Genomic DNA, 19,926 nt, shown 5'->3' with positions numbered 1-19,926 from the left:
AGCTGGAATCTCTAACTTGGGGTCAACTGGAAGCGATGACGTCTCTTTCTCATTGGCTGAAAATTGAAAATTCTCTTTAAAGTCTACATCTTCTTTTGCATCACTATTTTTTTCTTCAACTGGAAGTTGATCCTCTTGTTGTGTGTCATCAAAGTTTTCAGTGTCTACTGTATCATTGCTCAAATTTTCAATAACACATTGTTTTGTGAAACAGATTCAACATGGCTAAATTTGTGGCACTTGCAACACTTCCACCTGTTCTCCACTCTGACTTAACTTTTCATTTGATAGGGTCAGCTAGGATATTATCTTGGGTATAATTTGGCTGTAATTGTTGCATGTAAAATGTGGTGGTCGCAATGTGAAGTGGTCTCTCCACTTCTGAAGCTACGGTCTGAATCTTCTATCTATACTAAGCCGGTAGGAACTATCACTTCATTTTTAGATTCTCCCGTTCCACAAGTTGGCTCTTCTCTCAGCCTCTTCTGATATTGGATTTCAAAGCATTGTGGTTGGTCTCCTACATCAGTAAAGTCCTCTCTACTGAAGGGATTCAGATTCTCGTCTTTGACTCCCCTTCGACTCTCCATTTTTCATCTCCTTTCGTTGTATCTCCTTAGTGATATGGCTAGGGTTTAAGGTTAGGAGATGAAAAATGGTAAAAATAATTGGTTTAAGGTTGTTGATTTTGAAAATCAGCAAAGGGGAATTAGGATTAGGGATATGTGGTAGTGGAAAGGGTATTTGGCGAAAAGAAAGAAAATTTTTGAGTTATGACGGATGCTATAAAACCCTAGGATAGGACTATAGTTAGACTTGCTCTGATACCAAACGATATCGGAGTTAACCCAAACCACAATAAGAATATAAATATTATTGTTGGAATTGAAACCGATTACAACGATGACTCTTCAAAATAGGAATAAACGACAAACAAACACAACCCACACCGAAATGAAGGACGAAGTGTTGGGTGGTTGGTATCTAGTCGGTGGAGGGCTGGTTGGAGGCTATGGGTACCGTTAGAAGGAGGAAGGATTGGCTAGCAGCCCTTGAAAGCCGGTGTAATGACTTATGGAAGGGTTGGTAGGCCTAGGGTCGCAATTGTTGGCTTACGGGATGGGGAGTAGCTTAGGGGGGATGAGGGTGTTAACGGCACACCAGACCAGTGGGAAAGGTTCATGGCTGCAGCAGCCTTGTGAGGAGAGGATCACGGCTTCAACAGGCAGGTGGAAGGCAAGAGCTGTAGTGTGGAGGCAAATCCCTTGGTAGCAAATAGTCTGCAACCAGGAATAAAGGGTGCGGCAATCAACAGAGACCGGGAGGCTTCAGTGGCACAGTAGGAAGGCACTTTAGGGATTGGTGGCTGGGCAGAAAAGGGGAGGGCGTTGACTGGAAACAGTGGAAGAGAAGTGGAATGCGAAGGGGAGCTGGGGAGGAAAATCACCACCTTGGGAGAGGGATACAACCGAACCACCACCTAATCCGTCGGATACAACCCCCAAAGAGAAAAACGCCAGCAGTTGTCCTGACAAAATTCAGAAACAAACCCACTAAAAATTAACGCTAAACACAACAAATAACTTATTATAATAGTAGATAGAAAAAGCAGGAAAGGCCCCTCCCCTTGGGCAATAAAACCTGCCTCCCTTGGGCCGGCTGGCATGTAATAGTAGAGCTAAACTGGTTCAGCTGAACCAGCCAGTTCAGCCCTCCTACGCCTCACGTCAGTCAGCCTCAAGGATGGTGCATTTAAGGTGCTAAGAAAAGCATTCATAGAAGAATTTAATCAACGTAGTGCACACATGACCTATAATAAAAAAAATTAGCATATTGACCAGAAAAGGCTGAAACATCAAACAAAGAAGGAGCTACTTAATCATAACCACCAACAGAATACAGAAAATTACAGAATATATCATGTAGAAAAGGCAAGGCTCATAAATAGAAGACCTTATGAGTCAGAACAAACAGTAAAGTACCTCTGTTTCCATTTTAAAAGAAACAAGCCGTGCCATGACTGCTGCAGCGGTTTCTTGATCAAATCCAGCCACCAAATCCTACAGTAATATACAGGTTTTCCAGAAAATATATGAGAGTACGCATTAATTTCTAAGCACTAGAAAAATAATAAAGACATAAGAACCAATTACGAATTTAAAAATTGATAGCCATATAGCCACAGTAAAATTAAAATGTCAGTCGGACCAACATCTTGAAAAGCGTAGTCTCAAATATCTTAGTCTCAAATATAAATATTTGTGCTAGTGAATTCATTTTCTACGATAAACCGTGTTGTTAATTATAACAGCCTTTGATATTATAAAAACTTGATTGCACCACTAGGATCCACTTTTATACAAGTCGTATGTTCTATAAATAAAATGCAATTTTGCATCTGATGAATTGTTTATGTGCCATCATGCCTTTTAATTAAAAACTCAAGAAAGCCAATACCGTTTTTGCATGGCACCAATAAGAGCATAACGGCTTACGATTGAAAAAGGTAATTAATAATGAGGATTATAAGAAACCTCAGAACATAACATGAAGTCCTTATTAGGAGGAGAAATTTCTGAGAAATGTCTTACCTAATATCCAATCCAACATCTAAAAATTTGAGGAATCACTCTGGTATACAAAAGGTGGGTGGGAATTTTTTAAGCGCAAAAATAACTTTTTTTAGAGATGTTCGATTGCTTCATAAGATTGTACATTTAGACGATCCTATGGTTATGCATTTACGGGAAGATGGTTCATTCATATCTCATTCTTCACGATATGTCATTTTTAACCCTTCTTCTCCTAGACAAGCTCCCAATAAAACATATTTCCCCGAAAAAATATTTTCTTTTTTTTTTTTCTAGATGTGCTCCAACAAAATATCTTCTTCTTTGGAACTAGTTAAATTTGTTTCTTCATTTTCTAGTTGTAATGGTACTGTTACAGTGGGGATGAGAAATGAATGATTGAGGAAGAGGAAGCGAGGAGTCAGGTAAATGAACAATAGGGAGGGAGAGGAAGATGAATCGAGCAGTCGGGAAGCAGGAGAGGATAAGAAGTCGGGAAATTTAAACGAGGAGATCGGAAACCAATAGACATGCTCAACCTATAAATTGACCTAAGCTCGTTCGCGCAGTCTGAGAGCAGTGAAAGAGATGTAATGTGCTTCCTTACCCAAGGAAACGAAGCAGCGGGACTCGTGCTCGAGGGAAGAAGAGAATCGTAGCTTTGCGTTGCTTTGTCAAGCCGAGTTGAAGAGGAAGACGATAGAGGAGCTTCCTTGCATGCGTAATGACTTCAATCATGTCCTAGCCAAAAGTCGAAGAAGAGAAAAGAAAGGTGAAGGAGAGACGAGTTTTCTGTGGGAGGAACAAGGGCAGGCGGCTCTCGTGCTATCGAAGGGAGGAAGAAGCCCATGCATTGTTTTGGGTAATCTTTGTTATATATATATATATATATATATATATATATATATATATTAAAAAACCCAAGGGCAATTATATTAAAGAGAAAAAGTTACAGATAAGTTGTATGAGCGGACCCGAATAGGCACCCAACCCACACGGTACAACACACAAAAAAGAAAAACCAAAAAAGAGATGATATATATACGATCAATCGGGACGACCCAATTTAGTTATGTCTCTGCCTCTAGTTCTCGTAAGGGAACCAGCTAACAAATTGGTGAGATGCGTACCATTATCTGAAGTAATCAAAGTATCATGCATTAGATTCCTTAGCTCAAGTAGATCTCAATTCTTCTTCTTTCTTTGGAAGTGTAAACCTATCATTCCTCATTCGGATGAGGTGGTAAAGTTGTAGTAGAATTGCCAACAGTTGTACCCACAATAAGTTCTAGTGTATGTAAAGTATGAGTTGTCGCATTTACACCTGATACTTCGTGAAGATGGGGAGCTGCAAGGTTCTTCTAATGATCAATCCGAACACTATCCTTTGTAGGTAAGGATCCTTCAGTACTATTTTCAATAGGGTTTGAAAGTGTAGGTTGCACAATAATGTCATCCAACATCACATCAAACGCAGAAACAATATTGTCAGGGGGTCCGCAGGATAATTAAATCAGACACCAAATCTTTTCCTGTGGTAGTTTTCTCTTCAGGTGGAACATATATGTCTACAGTAGTGTGTCATCTCCCAAAAGGGCCCCTTAAGAGAGGTGGGCAGCCTAGGACTTAAATATTGTTTTTCAGCCCTACACCTAGCTAATGTGGAATTATTTGTCTGTGTCATTCTCCTCCACCCAATCACGTGACGCCCTCGTCACGGATCGGCTCCACCGAGGGTCCTACTGGACCACGGAGAGTCCACACACCTGACAGACAGTAATCTGCTCTGATATCACTTGTCACCTCCCAAAAGAGCCCCTTAAAAGAGGTGGGCAACCCAAGACTTAAATGCTATTTTTCGGCCCTACACCTAGCCAATGTGGGACTATTTGTCCGTGACAAGTGGGCTTAGACCCATCTTTATTCACTCGATTTTTAGATTTCAAATTAGAATGGAGCTTATAACATTTATCAAGGGTATACTCAAACATCTTACAATGAGAACAATAAAGAGGTATATGTTCCATGACGATTTGTTGTCAATATCTATTGAGTTGTGCACAGCCGGACTTTAGTAACATCAGGTAAAATAATATCTCTTTCCACAAGTAATATGGTCACATAAGGCCTTGTTAAGTTGAAAGCGGGTAGATCTAGCTTCATAGGGTCCTCAATTATGACCCTAATAGAGTAAAAAACCTGATGATGAAAAAAGTTCAGCTTGAGACCAGGTAGACTAGACCATACCGGCACAGTAGAAGATTCATGATTAGGATCGAAATCAGGAGACCACTTGAGTAACTTAATTGACTTGCCTAAAATGTTAAGATATTTTCATGGAGAAAATTCGAGTGTAGTATTCAGCCAAGGTTAATTGAATTAACACGTCTCTCATCCATGAGCCTCACTTTCCACTTTCCTGCTAGTCTGAGGTCATCAAAACTTTTTTCTGATAACTTCCATAGGTGGGTGCCCCCATTGAAATTTTTCAATAAGAGCGAGCTTGAATTTCTTAGTTATGATTAAAATTTCTAATTCAGAGAAAAAAAATGTTGTTTTTCAATTTTTCCTACTTGCATTTTTAACAAAGAGGCAGTTATTTGTACCACCACGACAGTCCTTATAACTTGAGAGGAAGACAACCACCGACTCCACCTGAGGATTACCCACCATGTGGGCAAAGAAGACTTTGTCAAGTTTAACCGAAGAAGAAGGAAGCTTCATCAGAGCAGGGAAATCCTCCTGCTAGAAGATCTCAATAGAATTGTTGTCTACGTAGTCCCAAGAACTCGAAAAGCGGACGTCAGCGTCTAACAGAAAGACGTAGACGCGATCCAAAGCTGTCGGGTATGGAGAGGCGAAAGTCGGCGTCGAAACAAAGGAAGGACAATGCAGACGTGAACGATGGACGTCGTCGAAATGAGACGCATACAGAACCGTCAACGTCGAAGAAGGATGCGAGCCGACGAAGCAGAAAGTGACGAGCGGAAGCGGAGAGTCTATGACAGAGACGAGGTACAAGCCCTCTCCTTCGAGCAACAGAATCATAGGCGACGAAAATCACCATTCGAAACCCTAGCAGAACTCTCAACCACCATTATATATATATATATAATAGAAATTAAATCGGTTTAGATAAAATATATTTAATACTTAATTAATGAAAAAATAATAGTTTATTAAAAAAATAAATTAACTAAATATCATATTTATGTTGAGTTTTTAATTTAAGAGAATCAACGTCAAGGCAAATTCAATCAAAAAGTAATTGATATCGAGGTAAGTACTCATACTTTTAATTTATGATAATATTTTGATTTTTCTTCACTATGTTATATTATTAGATAAGCCTTATTTTGAATTATATGTTCTTTTCTTTTTTGGTCACGTTGTTATGAATATTTGCAACTACTTAATTATCATGCATTAATGTATGTTATATTGAATTGAATATAATGAACACATGAATGATACATTTATATTGATTGTTTGTATATGCATAAGTAATTATGATGTAGTTACTCATTTATGGTACTAGTGGAGGAACACTGAGGTATCCGTGCACGTATATGGGAAAAAATATTGAAATTGATGTGTTTTAATTAACATAATTTTTAGATGACACAATTGTGATGGTTGTATAGATATACTATGATATTGATATATTATTGATATAGTAAGGTTCTTTGAATAACATCAAATATTTTTATTGATTTATTAAAAACTTGACTGACATACATATTGCTTTATTTAAACTTATACTACTGTGGTTTATAAGTATGAGTATTCACTGGCTTATTTAGCTCACAATTTGTTTTAACTAATTTTTCAGGTTAATTTAAGTGATTAAAAAATGGACGATAAACGAAAAAATGTTTATTAAAGACATGTACAACTGGTGATGTGATAAAATTTAAATATACTGCTTTAATTAAAATAATTAGTGGTTTTTTCTTCTGTTAATAGCAAGTTATAAAAAATGAACATCGAAAATTTAATTCACATCATCCGACTTTTTGTTCCCATCTTGGTTAATTCCAAATCCCGAGTCGGGTCGTGACACTAGTTATGCTCCAAACATGATGGATTTTCTAATTTTGCACAATAGCAAACTTTCAATTTTCTTCTTGAGTAAAATTATGACTTTCAGTTATTTGCATACTGAAAATGGATAATATAGCATGTCACAATAGTTTAGTTAAATTAGTAATGGATTTCTCTTCTAGTAGTCTTTATCTTTCTTTATCTTAATTTTCATAGGCAATATAATCATTTGTCAGATATTTTAATTAGCCTTGTCTAGGATCTCCTGTTATAAATAGTCCCAAGAGTCACGTAATAATTAATAAATAGATGCAGGTCGTAGGATAATAAATAAAAATGAAATTTTGTATGGCATCTGCCTCCTACGTAATGCTAAATATCACTTCTTAAGTTATGTTCCAGGCTTCCTCTCCCCTCATCTTCCTTTCAACTATCGAAGCATTCTGCAAATTTTCCCTTTATGTGTAACTCTACATTACAGCTCTTAATCAAAACCAAACTATAAAGTTTTATAATCATATTTCGCATCAATGTTTCACTAGTGTTGTAAACGAGCCGAGCTTGAGCGAGCTCAGGCTTGGCTCGTGTTCGACTCGTTCGAACTCGTGTGCTAAATCGGCTCGTGTTCGAAATCGGCTCGTGAACAGGGTGTTCGTGTTCGGCCTGATTTAAACATTCGTGTTCGTGTTCGGCTCGTGCTCAGCTCGTTCTCGGTTCGAAATTGACTCGTTAAACTAAAATTGAGAAAAATAGATGTAAAGTGTTGAATCAGAACTTAGATCAAATGTATACAAAAGAAGACACTAACCAAATTGTCACATGAGGTGTTATAATTTAAACTTAGACATGTTTGGTGTTGCGCTCGTTTACATTTCGAGCTTAAAAATTTATTCGTGTTCAACTCGTTAGGCTTAACGAACGAGCCGAACACGGGCTGCTAACGAGCCGAACACGAGCTGTTCACGAACAACGAGCCAAATTGACAGCCCTATATTTCACAATGTATTACATTCTTGCTATTGAAAGTTATCCAAACCAGTCTTGAAATTCCCAGGAATCACATATAACATGAAAAATATATACACTAAAAATATTCATCTAATCCAAGGACATTTTTTTGGGTTGTCCATGAAGTATTTGTATACAAACAAGCATGTTACCTCTATTCTTCTACAACACAGCTTTGTCAAGAACAGTTATCTGAAAGCACAAACTTGCCTGAATACTGCCAGAACCAGCAATCCATCTTCTCGAGAGAGTAGTAGTGCGTAACCTCATACGGCCATTATGATGCTGGTAACTGCAGCATCATGCCTTTAGTCTGTCAAATTTTGCCTAAGGTTTGAAGCAATATGCAGCTTCAAAAAAATAAATAAATAAAGGATTTTTACATGCACGGCACTTGAAACATTAGAATTTAAATATATCAGACTCAATTCGTTCTATTTACAAATGCAACACCTAATCTCCTTACAAACCCCAAAAATAACACTCCGTTATCTCCCGTCTCTTTCCTTTCATCTCTTTCACTAAACAAGAAAACAAAAAGGTTTTATGTGCTTTGATGCTGTACTTAAGGAAAGAGGAGATGCAAGAAGAATTACTCATGGCGGGCAGAGAATGAAAGAGAGTGATTTGAAAGTAAAACAGGCTCAGGAGATTTCAATTTACCGATTATATTAAAAGTGTTTAATGTCACATTAGATTCTATAAGGCCACAGGAATTTGGAAATAATATGAACTAAATTTTACAGAAAATGCAATCAAAATCTACTTGGTCAAAAATGAAACTAATAATTATCAAATCATTCACTTAAGAGTCATTCCAGTACGTTAACTTTAATTTAATTTTGAATTTAAATATTACACCAATATACAACGAAAGCATGGCAGAAATAGAAAATGCAGCGCAGCAAAAAAAAACACAAAGGTTTGGTGATAGGGAAAATTTTTCCAAGGAGTTCGAACAGAGGGAAGGCCGACTTGGGGCGGAGAGAATGTGTTTCTATGGAGGAGAGCTTGATATTGAAAGAGGTGTCGTTTTAACGGACTGGAGCACACTGTACCACTCTGCAGGTTTTTTAGTACAGGGGGTAACGGAAAAAATGGGAAGCAAAAGGAGTGCTATTTTGGGGTTATAAAAGAAATTTAGGTGTTATATTTGTAATTAGAATAATATGGGTATGATATATGCAAATTCTAATGTTTTGAGTGCCTTGCAGGTAAAAACCCTAAAAAATAAATGTCACTTTTACAATAAGAAGGTAAACATACTATGTTAAGAACTGAAAGTAGAATTGGCTGTTTGTGGATTGCCCAACTGCATCAGGCCCATCTTTCCTTGCTATGTCAAATATTATGCATAAACATGTTTTTTTGTCAAGGCCACACATTTTCCAGGCACTTGTGTTTCCCTGACCGACCACTGTTTCAGAGCATAAAGGACCTTTCTGTATAAAGCAAAAGTAGAGAGAAGCGTCAAAATATAAATAATGAAATGTTTTATAGACCCATTTATCTGCCAATTTACCTTCTCAAGTGAAGCACAGGGACCAAGAACGCCTTGAATTTTTACATCTTTTGAGCAATTAACTTCAAAAACACCACTGCAGATATGTTAAAATTTACAGCAAACTTCTTACTCATGATAAACTATAACAAGAGAAACGCTCGTTGGCACCAAGAAGAATGCCAAGTAACATAACTTAAAGAAGGAAATAATCCATTGCTCTCTTGGCAATAGGCCACTGGTTAGAAGGGGGGGCGCATTTTCCTCCAAAATTGCGGCTCCAACCTCCAATAGTTCAAAGGCAAGATAGTAAAAAGCAAGAATAGACGTTCTGAGTGATATGCATGGGCTCTCTTAGAGTAACTACTAATAACAAATTGAGAAAATCATAAGGGTTGAAATTTTCCAAACATAAAAAGAAAAACTAGCATAAATATTGTAAGGGATAAATCAACGCGACTATTCAGATGTGGCTGGCCACTTTGATACCAGAGTTTTGCAAAGCTCCAAATTAGCCCCCCGACAGTTGAAAATTGATCATGATTGGTCCCTTGAGGACTAATTTGGGATCAATTTTATCCCATGTAGTACAAACACTTCTAAAAATGTGACGTAACCATGTTGGCACGTATCATAACCAACCACTTGCCCGACACACCCCAACACTTCAAAATATATATTTGAATTTTTTTTTCAGGCACGAACACTTCCGGGACAAACCCCAACACTGCATCAGACATGAGTTTAACACTTTCAACAAAATGGAACACGACAACTAAAAAATTATAAATATATGTATAGTCTTAATTATATCTCATGGTCAAAACCACCCCATCTCTCATCATGTTGAAGCTCTCTCTAGCATTTGTCAAATTCGAGCATCAAAGATACATCTAATATTCGTCGAAACCGAGCATTAGTAATTCTCTCTTTGTAATCATAGATTTTTTTTTAATTTTAGTAAATAAGTTGGGTTATAAGTTGGATGTCTCATTTGAAACATATTATATCAAATTATAAAAATTAATTTTCATAAACATGAGGTTTTTTAATATAAATTAAATTTATGAAGTTAAATTGTATTCTTGCATAATTTGTGTTTTGAATGGAAAAATATATTTTTTATATTAATAATTAATTAAATATAAAAATGTGTCAATGATGTGTTGTGTCCAATTTTTCTTTAATTATATCAAGTCTGTCATGCCAGTATCCCTATATTCATGTCCGTATTTCATAGATTTTGTCCAATCGAGAGACTAAATAAAGATCATTTTTGTGTCATGATATCTGTGCCATAGATCATTTTGGATCAATTTTCAATAGAATGGGGGCTATATTGGAGCACTATAAAATTTTAGAATTAAATTGACCACATCTGAATAGCCGTAGAGTAATTTTGGGATTTAATTCAATATTGTAAAGTTATGAGGTAATTCGGCATCAAGTCAAGAGAAACTTCATTAAATTAAAACTAACATAAAACAAAGATTTAGATAAATTTAGATAAGAATGGGAATCACTTGTGTCCACTAATTAGATATAAACTGTGCTTATTGTATTTCGATTTAGTATCCAAAAAATCACTATAACCAATATCATAACCCCAGCTAAGTAGTATATATTTGTCCATCAAAAGCCATCACATCAAAAGCTACAAGCATGACTAGAATAACATTCACCAAAATCAATATCATAACCCCAATTATGTAAACTGTAGTATTTCAATAATGATTAGCATCACTGAGTTAATTGTATGATTTAATTCTTGCTAATCTTTACTATGAGAGCTTCTTTGATCTGATTTGTGTATAGGCTGTTCTGTGGTGGAATTTCTTTGTTTATTTTTTTATCACTAAGGAAATCAAATACAAGAGATTTTCTTTGCAAATCCTTACATTTTCACATTCTCAAATGTCAAGTATTTAGCTATGGTGAAGATAAAATGTCAATTTTTGAATATAAAAATTTTGTTAGAGGTAACCTGACCTGCAGAAAAATAAGAAACAAATTATCATGCAGAACGATAACCCATTCTGCATGCAAAATATTATGGTAACATTATTTTAGAGGGAGTTCGATCTTCCAGTTACACAACCTCTAGTTTCAATCAGGATATCATCTACATTAATAGCAATTTTATGTTCCGCAAAAAAGCCAAAGATAATGAGTTTGACTGTCATTTCAATCGGCATGTTGAACCATCAAAAGATATTATCACTCATCATATACACAATTCAATCAAATGGCTAATATTTTTACAAAAGAGTTAGACCTCCTACATTAGGATTATGTAATAAACCAGAGCTAGTTCATAATATATGCCCAACTTGAGAGATATTATTTTAGAAAATGCTAAGAAAGGATAATTAAATATATTTAGTTACTTTCCATGCATATATTTTGATTATTTTACTACATGTAGAGGGGACCTCTATTGAATAAGATAAGAAAAACTCTCCTTTAACGAAGTCACTTTCCATGCATGAAAACAAATGAAAATATGAATCTAAAGATAAATTCTTACTTGAATGATAATCCAAGATCATTGTCATTTGCCTGAAAAATCCGCTTCAATGAATCTTTAAAAACAGAATGACCAAAACTCTCTGCAAGCACAACTATTCCACCACTTCTTTCAACAGCAACTTTAAGTTCCGCAACCCCCACCTGGGAAATACAAAACAGCCATCACGTCTCACAATCTAGTTGCCTAGACTTAGTCACTGACCATTAAAAAAAAGGGTACAAATGCAACCAAACAAGTGGAGTAAATATTACAATAACTCATAAAATTCATTAGACAAGTTGATAATAATGCAAATTCAACACTTTAAATGATGTAAATCATTCCCCCCTCCTTCAATGATCGGGTCTACAATATAGACTGAAATATATGTATTTATAATGCATGAATCTTGGCAAATGGAAATTTCCCTACACATTAAATCCAGCAGGATGGACAGGCTTGTATAAGAAAGTTCCTTTCTTTAATATGAAGGGGTTTGGCTTTTAGTCTTTTCCATAGATTCAAATTTCTTTTCAAAGGCAAGATAGTGCTGAAAAAAGTTAACTGACGTACTTTTGAACAAAAATGACAAATCTAGGTTTCCCCCTAAACAACCGCATATAGTTTATGAAAACAAGCACCTATGGTTTGCTAGAGATTTCATCCTTCCCACAATATTCCAATTAACCAAATGTAATAAGAACTACAACCACAACCTTGTAGACCCCTTGGGAAATTGGCAGTTGGTGGCCAAGCAAAAAAATCTTGGAAGATCATTACAAAAACCCACTAAAAAAAGTCAGCCTCAAACCTTAAAAAAAGGAAATATTTCTTGTTTGCACTTTAGCAAATTGATCAAGTTTTCTCGAGACAGACTTCAGGGTAGCCTGCCAAAATATAGCATTGTACGTGTACATTCTTGCACAAATATTTTAGCCCAATCTACTGAATCGTATAAACCACAAGCCCAAAAGGTTTAAAAAAGGATAAAATAAATTACTTAGTTAATTAATCCACTGTTGTTCATAAGTCTCTTTAATAAAGACAAAAGAGGCTTCCTGATTATGGTCATCAGTGAAGATCCTTGGATGAACCCCTCCCACTTTCTCACCAGCCAGGCAGGCTAGACAGTTATTTGCTATCAATTATTTCACTGTTCGCAAGCTCATGCGTAAAGAACACACCGGTTGACTTTCGCACCATCATCATCCGCATAATTACAATAAATGAACTAGGAAACAAAACAGCTAATACAACATCATACTCAAAAAGACAACTTATTTGCATCCTGCATTTCCAAGGAGAGTAAATCTTCAAATACCCTCATCATTGCGCATCACAGATCCATGATATTCTCTTCTTGTGTCCCATAAATTTCCAGCCATAATTTATGGGCATCTACAATTTGTAGGTTTCACGTGATTTGGCATTCAAAAAAGTTTTCCTGGTTGTTTGTGATTTGCGCCCATTTTCCATGGTAGAGTTTGTGGTTGAGATGGTAGACTTAATTGCCGTACAAGTTGCTGAGACTTCTGGTTCCGATAATGAGTGGGTTTCACTTTCAGTATAAGCAACTTGTAAAGGAGTTCAAAGAGAATTTGTGATTATAAATATTGATTCAAACATGTAAAACATAAAATCAACTTGGTTTTGAATAAAATTCTAATTGGATGTGTTATTCATTGTATTTTAGGTAATCAACTTCTTGATCAAGTGGGAGGCTGAAAATATTTAGAAGAGATCATCTACACAAACAAAAGTAATGCGTGCCTCTTATTTGGGTGACTTCCTTCCTTCAAGTAGTATTCCTTGCTCTAACAATTTGTATAGGATAGAAAGTGCGATTAATTTTTGCTCAGGATTGATGCATGCTGGTTTTATACCACTGCTTGGATTTCATCAGAATGCATGGCTTTCTTGGTTTTGAATTTCTCTTCATTATTTCTAGTAGAAGGCTATTGAATTTTCATCTAAATTAATTTGTTTGTATTATTGTTCTCGCCATGACTATGAGTCAGCAGCGTTCAAATTTTTGTTTATGTTGAATGACCTTAATATGTCTAACTAAAATATAAAGGAGGCATTTACATACATACCACCCAATTCCTCATATCTAACACCTAAACTTTACCTTTTACATTTATACCACCCAAATCTTTCATATCACATAAAAAATATCAATATTTTATCTTAAAAAAAAGGTAAAACGGACCTTTCATGCATAGGTAAGATGGCATATATGTAAAAATTGCAGTTTAGGTATTAAATATAAAAATACATGGAAATTATTTGGTATGTACGTAAGCCTTCCAGTATAAAATGGTATCTTTAAGCTTAAATTCAAATGAAGTGCACTTTCTTATTATGGTATAGTAAAATGCTGATAAGCAAAATGCATGAAAGCAGTTAATCATATTAAAAAGGGATATTTATATATATACCACCCGAAACATTATTATTTACAAAATGATCACCAAAATCATTTTTTAACAACCGAACCCATGAATTTATTCGTGTCATGATCAAACCAATGGCAATTGTATAAAAATAAATATATGGATTAAGGCTATATTCTGAATTTCAAGAGTGAGAATTTGAAAAAAAAAAATGCAAGAGGATGGCTGTTTTATAGATAACAATGTGTTGGTGCTATGTACATAAATGGCCCTAAAACCACAGGCCAATCTCAATTCAGATACGAGGAGGCAAAATAATGAAATAAAATGCTGCAAAGAGAATTACAATATTAATAAATCGAAGCCAACAAAGGAAAAAAATTATCACATTACAGACCTGGTCAAGCGCACAAGCAAACAAATCTAGCACATGCCCTTGATGAACAAGTTGCTTTGAAAGCCCCTCATAGAATTTTACTGCTTTGCTGTAAAGTGGAGCACCACCTTTATCTAAGTCCTTGTGGGAACGAATTGGCTCAGATAAATTCTTTGAAACAATCTAAAAAAAGTCAAAATAAAGCCTTAAATTATAAAGAGGTTCCATAAGTAAAAACAGAAACAGATAAAAGAAACAAGAAACTTTAGTAACAATACACTACTTCAGCCCTTTATAAGCAAAAGATTAAGATAAAAATCAAGTTGAACCTACACGATTATGTAGATTGAAAAAGATATAATAAAGAAAGGAAAAAAGGTATTGGAGAGGTGTGGTAAAATGATTGCATTTGGATAAAACAACTAACAAATAGTTCCAAAAAATCACTACCAAAAGTGTAAGAAAACGGTATTGGATAGGTGCGGTAAAATGATTGCATTTGGATAAAATAACTAACAAATAATTCCAATAAATCACTACCAAAAGTGTAAGAAAACCTAAACAACATGTACTTCCGATAAAGCTCTACCACAGCATAAGAAAACCTCCACTGTGATTTCATAAACAAATAGCCAATAACAACAAAGTAAAAGGAACAAAGTAAAGCAAGCATGTCCCAATTAATATTTGAAAGATAGGCAACTATGCAACATACATAAAATCATCTTCAGAGAGCATTGTTATTTGATAGTTTAATCTAAATAAAAATTGGAATCTTTTAGTAAAGTGAAACTTATACTACCAAAACTTTTGTAATTTCCAAATATGAATTTCAAAGCGATATTTTTTATTACCACTTAGGTCAACTGATCAAAATCTAAAACAAAAGTCAATTGAACCAAGAAAATGGTTTCAGCAGAATAGCAAACATAGATAGGTACTACATCAGAAGTCCAATTAATCTCATGGTAAACATGAAATGAGTCAAACACGAAGTTCAAATCTCTTCGGAATTTGGCAAGCAGAAAAAAAAAGAGAAAATAGCAATGCATAAAGGTTAATTAAGTGGCCAACTAAAGAAGTAGATAGTAAGAATTGCCAACAGTACTCAGTAAATAGGGATTTGTTACCAAAATCTACTGAACTGGAATTGAACTTAAAAGTATTTCTTAATAAAGGATATAGGAGTACACATGAATCCAAAAATAGATGACATGGATAATTCTGCTGAATGTAAATTCAGCTAGAATGGAAAAAACTGACAAAATAGAACAAGTGAAAAAATTAGAATGAATTGTGGCATAATATTCTCAACGTAGGCAAAAGTTTGATTGAAAAGCAGTGTAAAAGTGCAAAAGAAGAGTATCTATGTCACTGGCGAATATAACAACGAACAAAACATTTCCTGAGAATTGCATGATAATATAGAAAAATGGTAGTAAACTCTTGTTCTGGCAAAAACCAGGCACAATGCATAATAGAATACGACAAGTTCTAGATGTGTTAAAAGTACTCGTGTCACTTCATTCTCAACTAATCAGTGAAATGTCAACAAACCTCACCCCCTATTTGACTAAAACAATAAGATTTGCATTATATAATAGTCAACTTAGTAGGAAAATGAACTCATACACAAAACTCAAACAGTCTTTGCAAAGCATCCAGAATGAGTGACATCTAGTAGTTCACAATAGTCTATGACCTCCTGTAACATAAGTATGGCAATAGAAAAAAATGTGATATTCCCTCACAGATTCTATAGAAATTGAGTCAACTCACCATGCCAGGTCCCTCTGTTGATGGACCACCAACAAAAGCCATAATTCTTGCACCAGAACCAGGAACACAAACCCCTAATAAACTTGCTGCTACACTTAAGGCTGCACTTGTACACCTTGTTGCCCGTTGATCTGCAGGAACTGGCCAAGGATCTTTTTGAAGTTCCTCCAAAACCTATATATATTCCAATTCAATAAACAAATAAATAAACAACATTATACCTAAACATGTAATGAATAATCAGATTAAACTAAAATCATATCAAGTTAGACAGCAATTAATAGTGAATAATCGAGTATAAATATCATAAAGCCATCAGAAAGAAAACAGCTACTGAAACAAACAATGTAGCTGCATTTAATGATAATGGAGTAAAAGTCAATGATATTCAATATTGGGAGTAGTTGCGATACGCTTAACATTTTTGGCGATTTCATTTACCAATTTAAGTTATAAGACTATGCAAAGAACAGGAATTTTTTCCCAGCTTAGAATTATATGAGATTAAGGGGTTGTTGGGAAATGGATTTAAGTTGGATTTAATTTAAATTTTGCTAGACAGCAAAAAGCAACTTTTGAATCTAAGATTTAAGGGCCCGTTTGAGGCAGCTTATAAGTGCGTGGGACATTTTTGGGTCTGGTTACATTAAATGCCGGTCGTCTGATGACCCACTTAGGAGGGTGGATATTTTAGATTTAACTTATGTCAAAAAGGAATAGTTGTGCCTAAAAAAGACTTGTGCTTGTGGTATAAAAAATTATCTTAATTTATTAAAATTAAATGAAAATATGTCACTTAATAAGACAATGCAGAAAAATAATTCATGCAGCCAACCCCACTTAGTGGGAAAAAGGCTTGTTGTTGTTGTTGTCAATATTATTGATGTTATTATTGTATTAATTTTCATCTATGGTTATAAAAATCAAATGAAAACAGACATGGTAAAAAATTTTGAATCTAAGGGGCTATCAGGTAACGGATTTAAGTTGGATTTAGCATAAATCTTGTAGACAAGAACAAAATGCAACTTATCAATCTAGGATTTAGTAAATCCTAGTGTTTCACAATTCCTTCACAGTTTTTCCTAAAATCCCAGATTTACTAAATCCCACTATTGGCAGGATTTAGTAAATATGGATTTATAGCCTTTACTAAATCCGTTACCAGACACCCCCTAAACGGGTTTCATTTCGCGTCACTAAGGGTATCTGGACGGACAGCCATATATGTAGAGCATGAAATCTGAAGAAACATACATTTTGTGCATTTTAAAATGCCATTCCTCATAAATAAATATAAAACAATTGAAACTTAACTGAATTAAGTACAAATTCACACTCTGAAGCAGGCAAAAGAAACCTCGCAATGCTTTCAGCTGAGAGTCCATCTCTGGCGCCAGCAATCACTCCCACCGCTGGCTTTGGCTTACCAGCAAAGAAGTTCATCTGATCAAGAATTTCATCCTTACTAATCTCCTTCAATCCCTTAAATACATATGACTTTGGCATTTGCCCAAACCCTAACTCATGAACCTGCATGATAATCATATTCATATCCAAACTACCAAATAAAGCAATAAAAACTTAAAAAATGGATTACCGTGACAAACCTGCACATAATTTCCAAAGGTGATAAGACCAACAAGTGATTTCTCTGGCAGCAACTCAATGGCCTGTGCAAGAGCGGATTTCAAGTACCCAAGCTCCTCCTCAAGCATACAAGTGTCAACGACAAATAAAAAAACTGGAGGCACTGCAGGACCTGCATCGTGTGTGGACTCATACTCGATTGTTGTGTACTGTGGAAAAAGCTCAGCGGGAAGATTATCCTCAGATATGGATGCATAGTGTTGAGGGAAATGGTTTCTCTGGAAGCAAAACGGGCATATCCAAATTTTGGCAGCGTAGTCAACTATGGAGAAAGGGTTGAGAATGGAGCGGCAGATCCGGCAACGGAGAGCAGCATATGGAAGTACAGGAACATTTGGGATCGGCCTCAGCGGAGTATAAATGGCAGCTGCAGGTATGACGCAGCTGCTTGCCTCTTGCTTCGTGCCAGGAAATACATTCCAGGTCATTCTAACACCATCCTGCGCCTCAAGATCAACGAATTCTGTCATCTTTCCAACAAAAAAGCTTGGCCTTTGCTAGGGTCTCGGTTTTCTCAAATTTACCAATTCCAAAAGTATATCCCACAAATGATAGCAATAAAGGCCTGAAACATTCAACGCATCACTGATTAAAACAATTCGAAATGATTTTGTTTAATGATTAGGTCTGATATAAAGTAAATGGATCAAAAATTCATTTTTCCAAGAAATTGGAGACGATCTTCGATCAAATCAAACTCTAATCCCAACTCATCCCTGCCCAAACATCAGCGAAGGAAACAATTACGAAGAGGCATACCTGTCTCGAAATATGTCAACTGGAATTCTGTAAGCAATTCGAAAACCTAATAAGCGCGATCGAGTTCGATGAAACGGTGTGATTTAAAATAGTAGGAATACCGACGTATAACGATCGAAGTTCTTTCCTCCACCGCCCAAGAAGCCTAACGGCGACCTCGGTTCGACCCCGAGGATGCAGCCAGGCATAAAAGGCTAGATTCGGGATTGCCGAGGGCTTATGGGATCACTTTATCATGCCGGCGGGCATGGCCTTTCACTTCTGTTGCCTTACATGAAACCAAAATCCTAAACTTCTCCCAGGGTGAAGAACATTACGGCTCGGTAGGGCCGACTAGCCGTCGGTGAACATTCAATAGTGATGCGGCTCAGTTTAATATATATTTTTTTTATTTGAAATGTGCACTTGCTCGTGAAAAATGTATTTATCCCAACTTGATTTGAATTAGAATTCATTCATGTTCAGCTCGAATTAAATCCGGGCCAAATTTATTTTGCTTATCAAATGAGTTTTTTTTTAAAAGAATCCCGTAGTAAATTTTATTCCAATAAAAAAAAATTACATGATTTATGAGTTAATCTTTAAGAATATAATTAATTAAATTATTATTATTTATTTAAATAAAATATCTATCTATTTTAATTGAAGTGGTTTACTTTTCAGAGAGTAGATGTTTTAGATTCAACTTATATTAAGGAAAGCATACGCTAAATTTAAAAAGATTTGAGCATATTGTGTAAAACTTGATTTCAATATATTAGAATTTTAAAAAAATATATGACACTCAATAAGATACAATGGAGAAAAAGGATTCATGTAGCTGACATCGCTTAGTGGGATAAAACCTTATTGTTATTGTTGTATTTTAATTGAAGTGGATCGGATTCTCTAATTTCATAGTTTAGATTTTTCATGCTTGAGGGCGAAAATTTTATTGTTTTAAATAGATTTTTTTTATTTATTAGGAAAGATGAGGTTCACACACAACTTATATTAAAGAAAATTAAAGACATACAACACTTAAGACACATATATAATCACACAAAAACACAACCAACAAACAAACCAAAACTACAAATAAATACAACATAAGAAACAATATGGCCAATAAGAACTAGACAATAGTGGAAGAAGAATCCAATGCTATCAACTTCAATGATCAACAACATTAAAACATGTCATAAAAGCCTCAGGAAGAAGGAAAACAAGAAATCAGAAGCAACAATAATGCTTCAGTCAATATATGACTATAGCTTCCATAAAATAACCTCCACCAACTATCTTTCCCATGGTAATCATAAAAAAACAAAAACATACAAAACATCAAAAATACT

General features: G+C 35.3%; 1 protein-coding gene across 2 annotated transcripts in view; it reads right to left on the bottom strand.

Annotated features, from left to right (window-relative positions):
- The window catches only part of LOC110019898 (protein transport protein SEC23-like), a 38,944-nt gene extending 20,016 nt beyond the window's left edge, over positions 1–18,928 (bottom strand). Inside the window, exons 1-11 of one of the 2 annotated variants that reach the window (XM_020717765.1) lie at positions 18,698–18,928; positions 18,593–18,619; positions 17,794–18,398; positions 17,501–17,716; positions 16,184–16,357; positions 14,426–14,587; positions 11,651–11,793; positions 9,145–9,220; positions 8,889–9,064; positions 7,833–7,914; positions 1,983–2,060 (exon numbers count right to left, since the gene is read on the bottom strand). In XM_020717765.1, the coding sequence (XP_020573424.1) occupies positions 1,983–2,060; positions 7,833–7,914; positions 8,889–9,064; positions 9,145–9,220; positions 11,651–11,793; positions 14,426–14,587; positions 16,184–16,357; positions 17,501–17,716; positions 17,794–18,303 (1,617 nt within the window). In that variant the 5' untranslated portion in view covers positions 18,304–18,398; positions 18,593–18,619; positions 18,698–18,928. Of the gene's footprint in view, positions 1–1,982; positions 2,061–7,832; positions 7,915–8,888; positions 9,065–9,144; positions 9,221–11,650; positions 11,794–14,425; positions 14,588–16,183; positions 16,358–17,500; positions 17,717–17,793; positions 18,399–18,592 lie in introns of both variants that reach the window. The other variant, XM_020717764.1, reaches the window with a different exon arrangement.
- Between the last annotated feature and the right edge of the window lie 998 nt (positions 18,929–19,926).

The sequence above is a fragment of the Phalaenopsis equestris genome, unplaced genomic scaffold (genome assembly GCF_001263595.1).
Source record: "Phalaenopsis equestris unplaced genomic scaffold, ASM126359v1 Scaffold000085, whole genome shotgun sequence".
Classification (NCBI taxonomy): Eukaryota; Viridiplantae; Streptophyta; class Magnoliopsida; order Asparagales; family Orchidaceae; genus Phalaenopsis; species Phalaenopsis equestris.
This window is presented reverse-complemented; position numbering and strand designations above follow the sequence as displayed.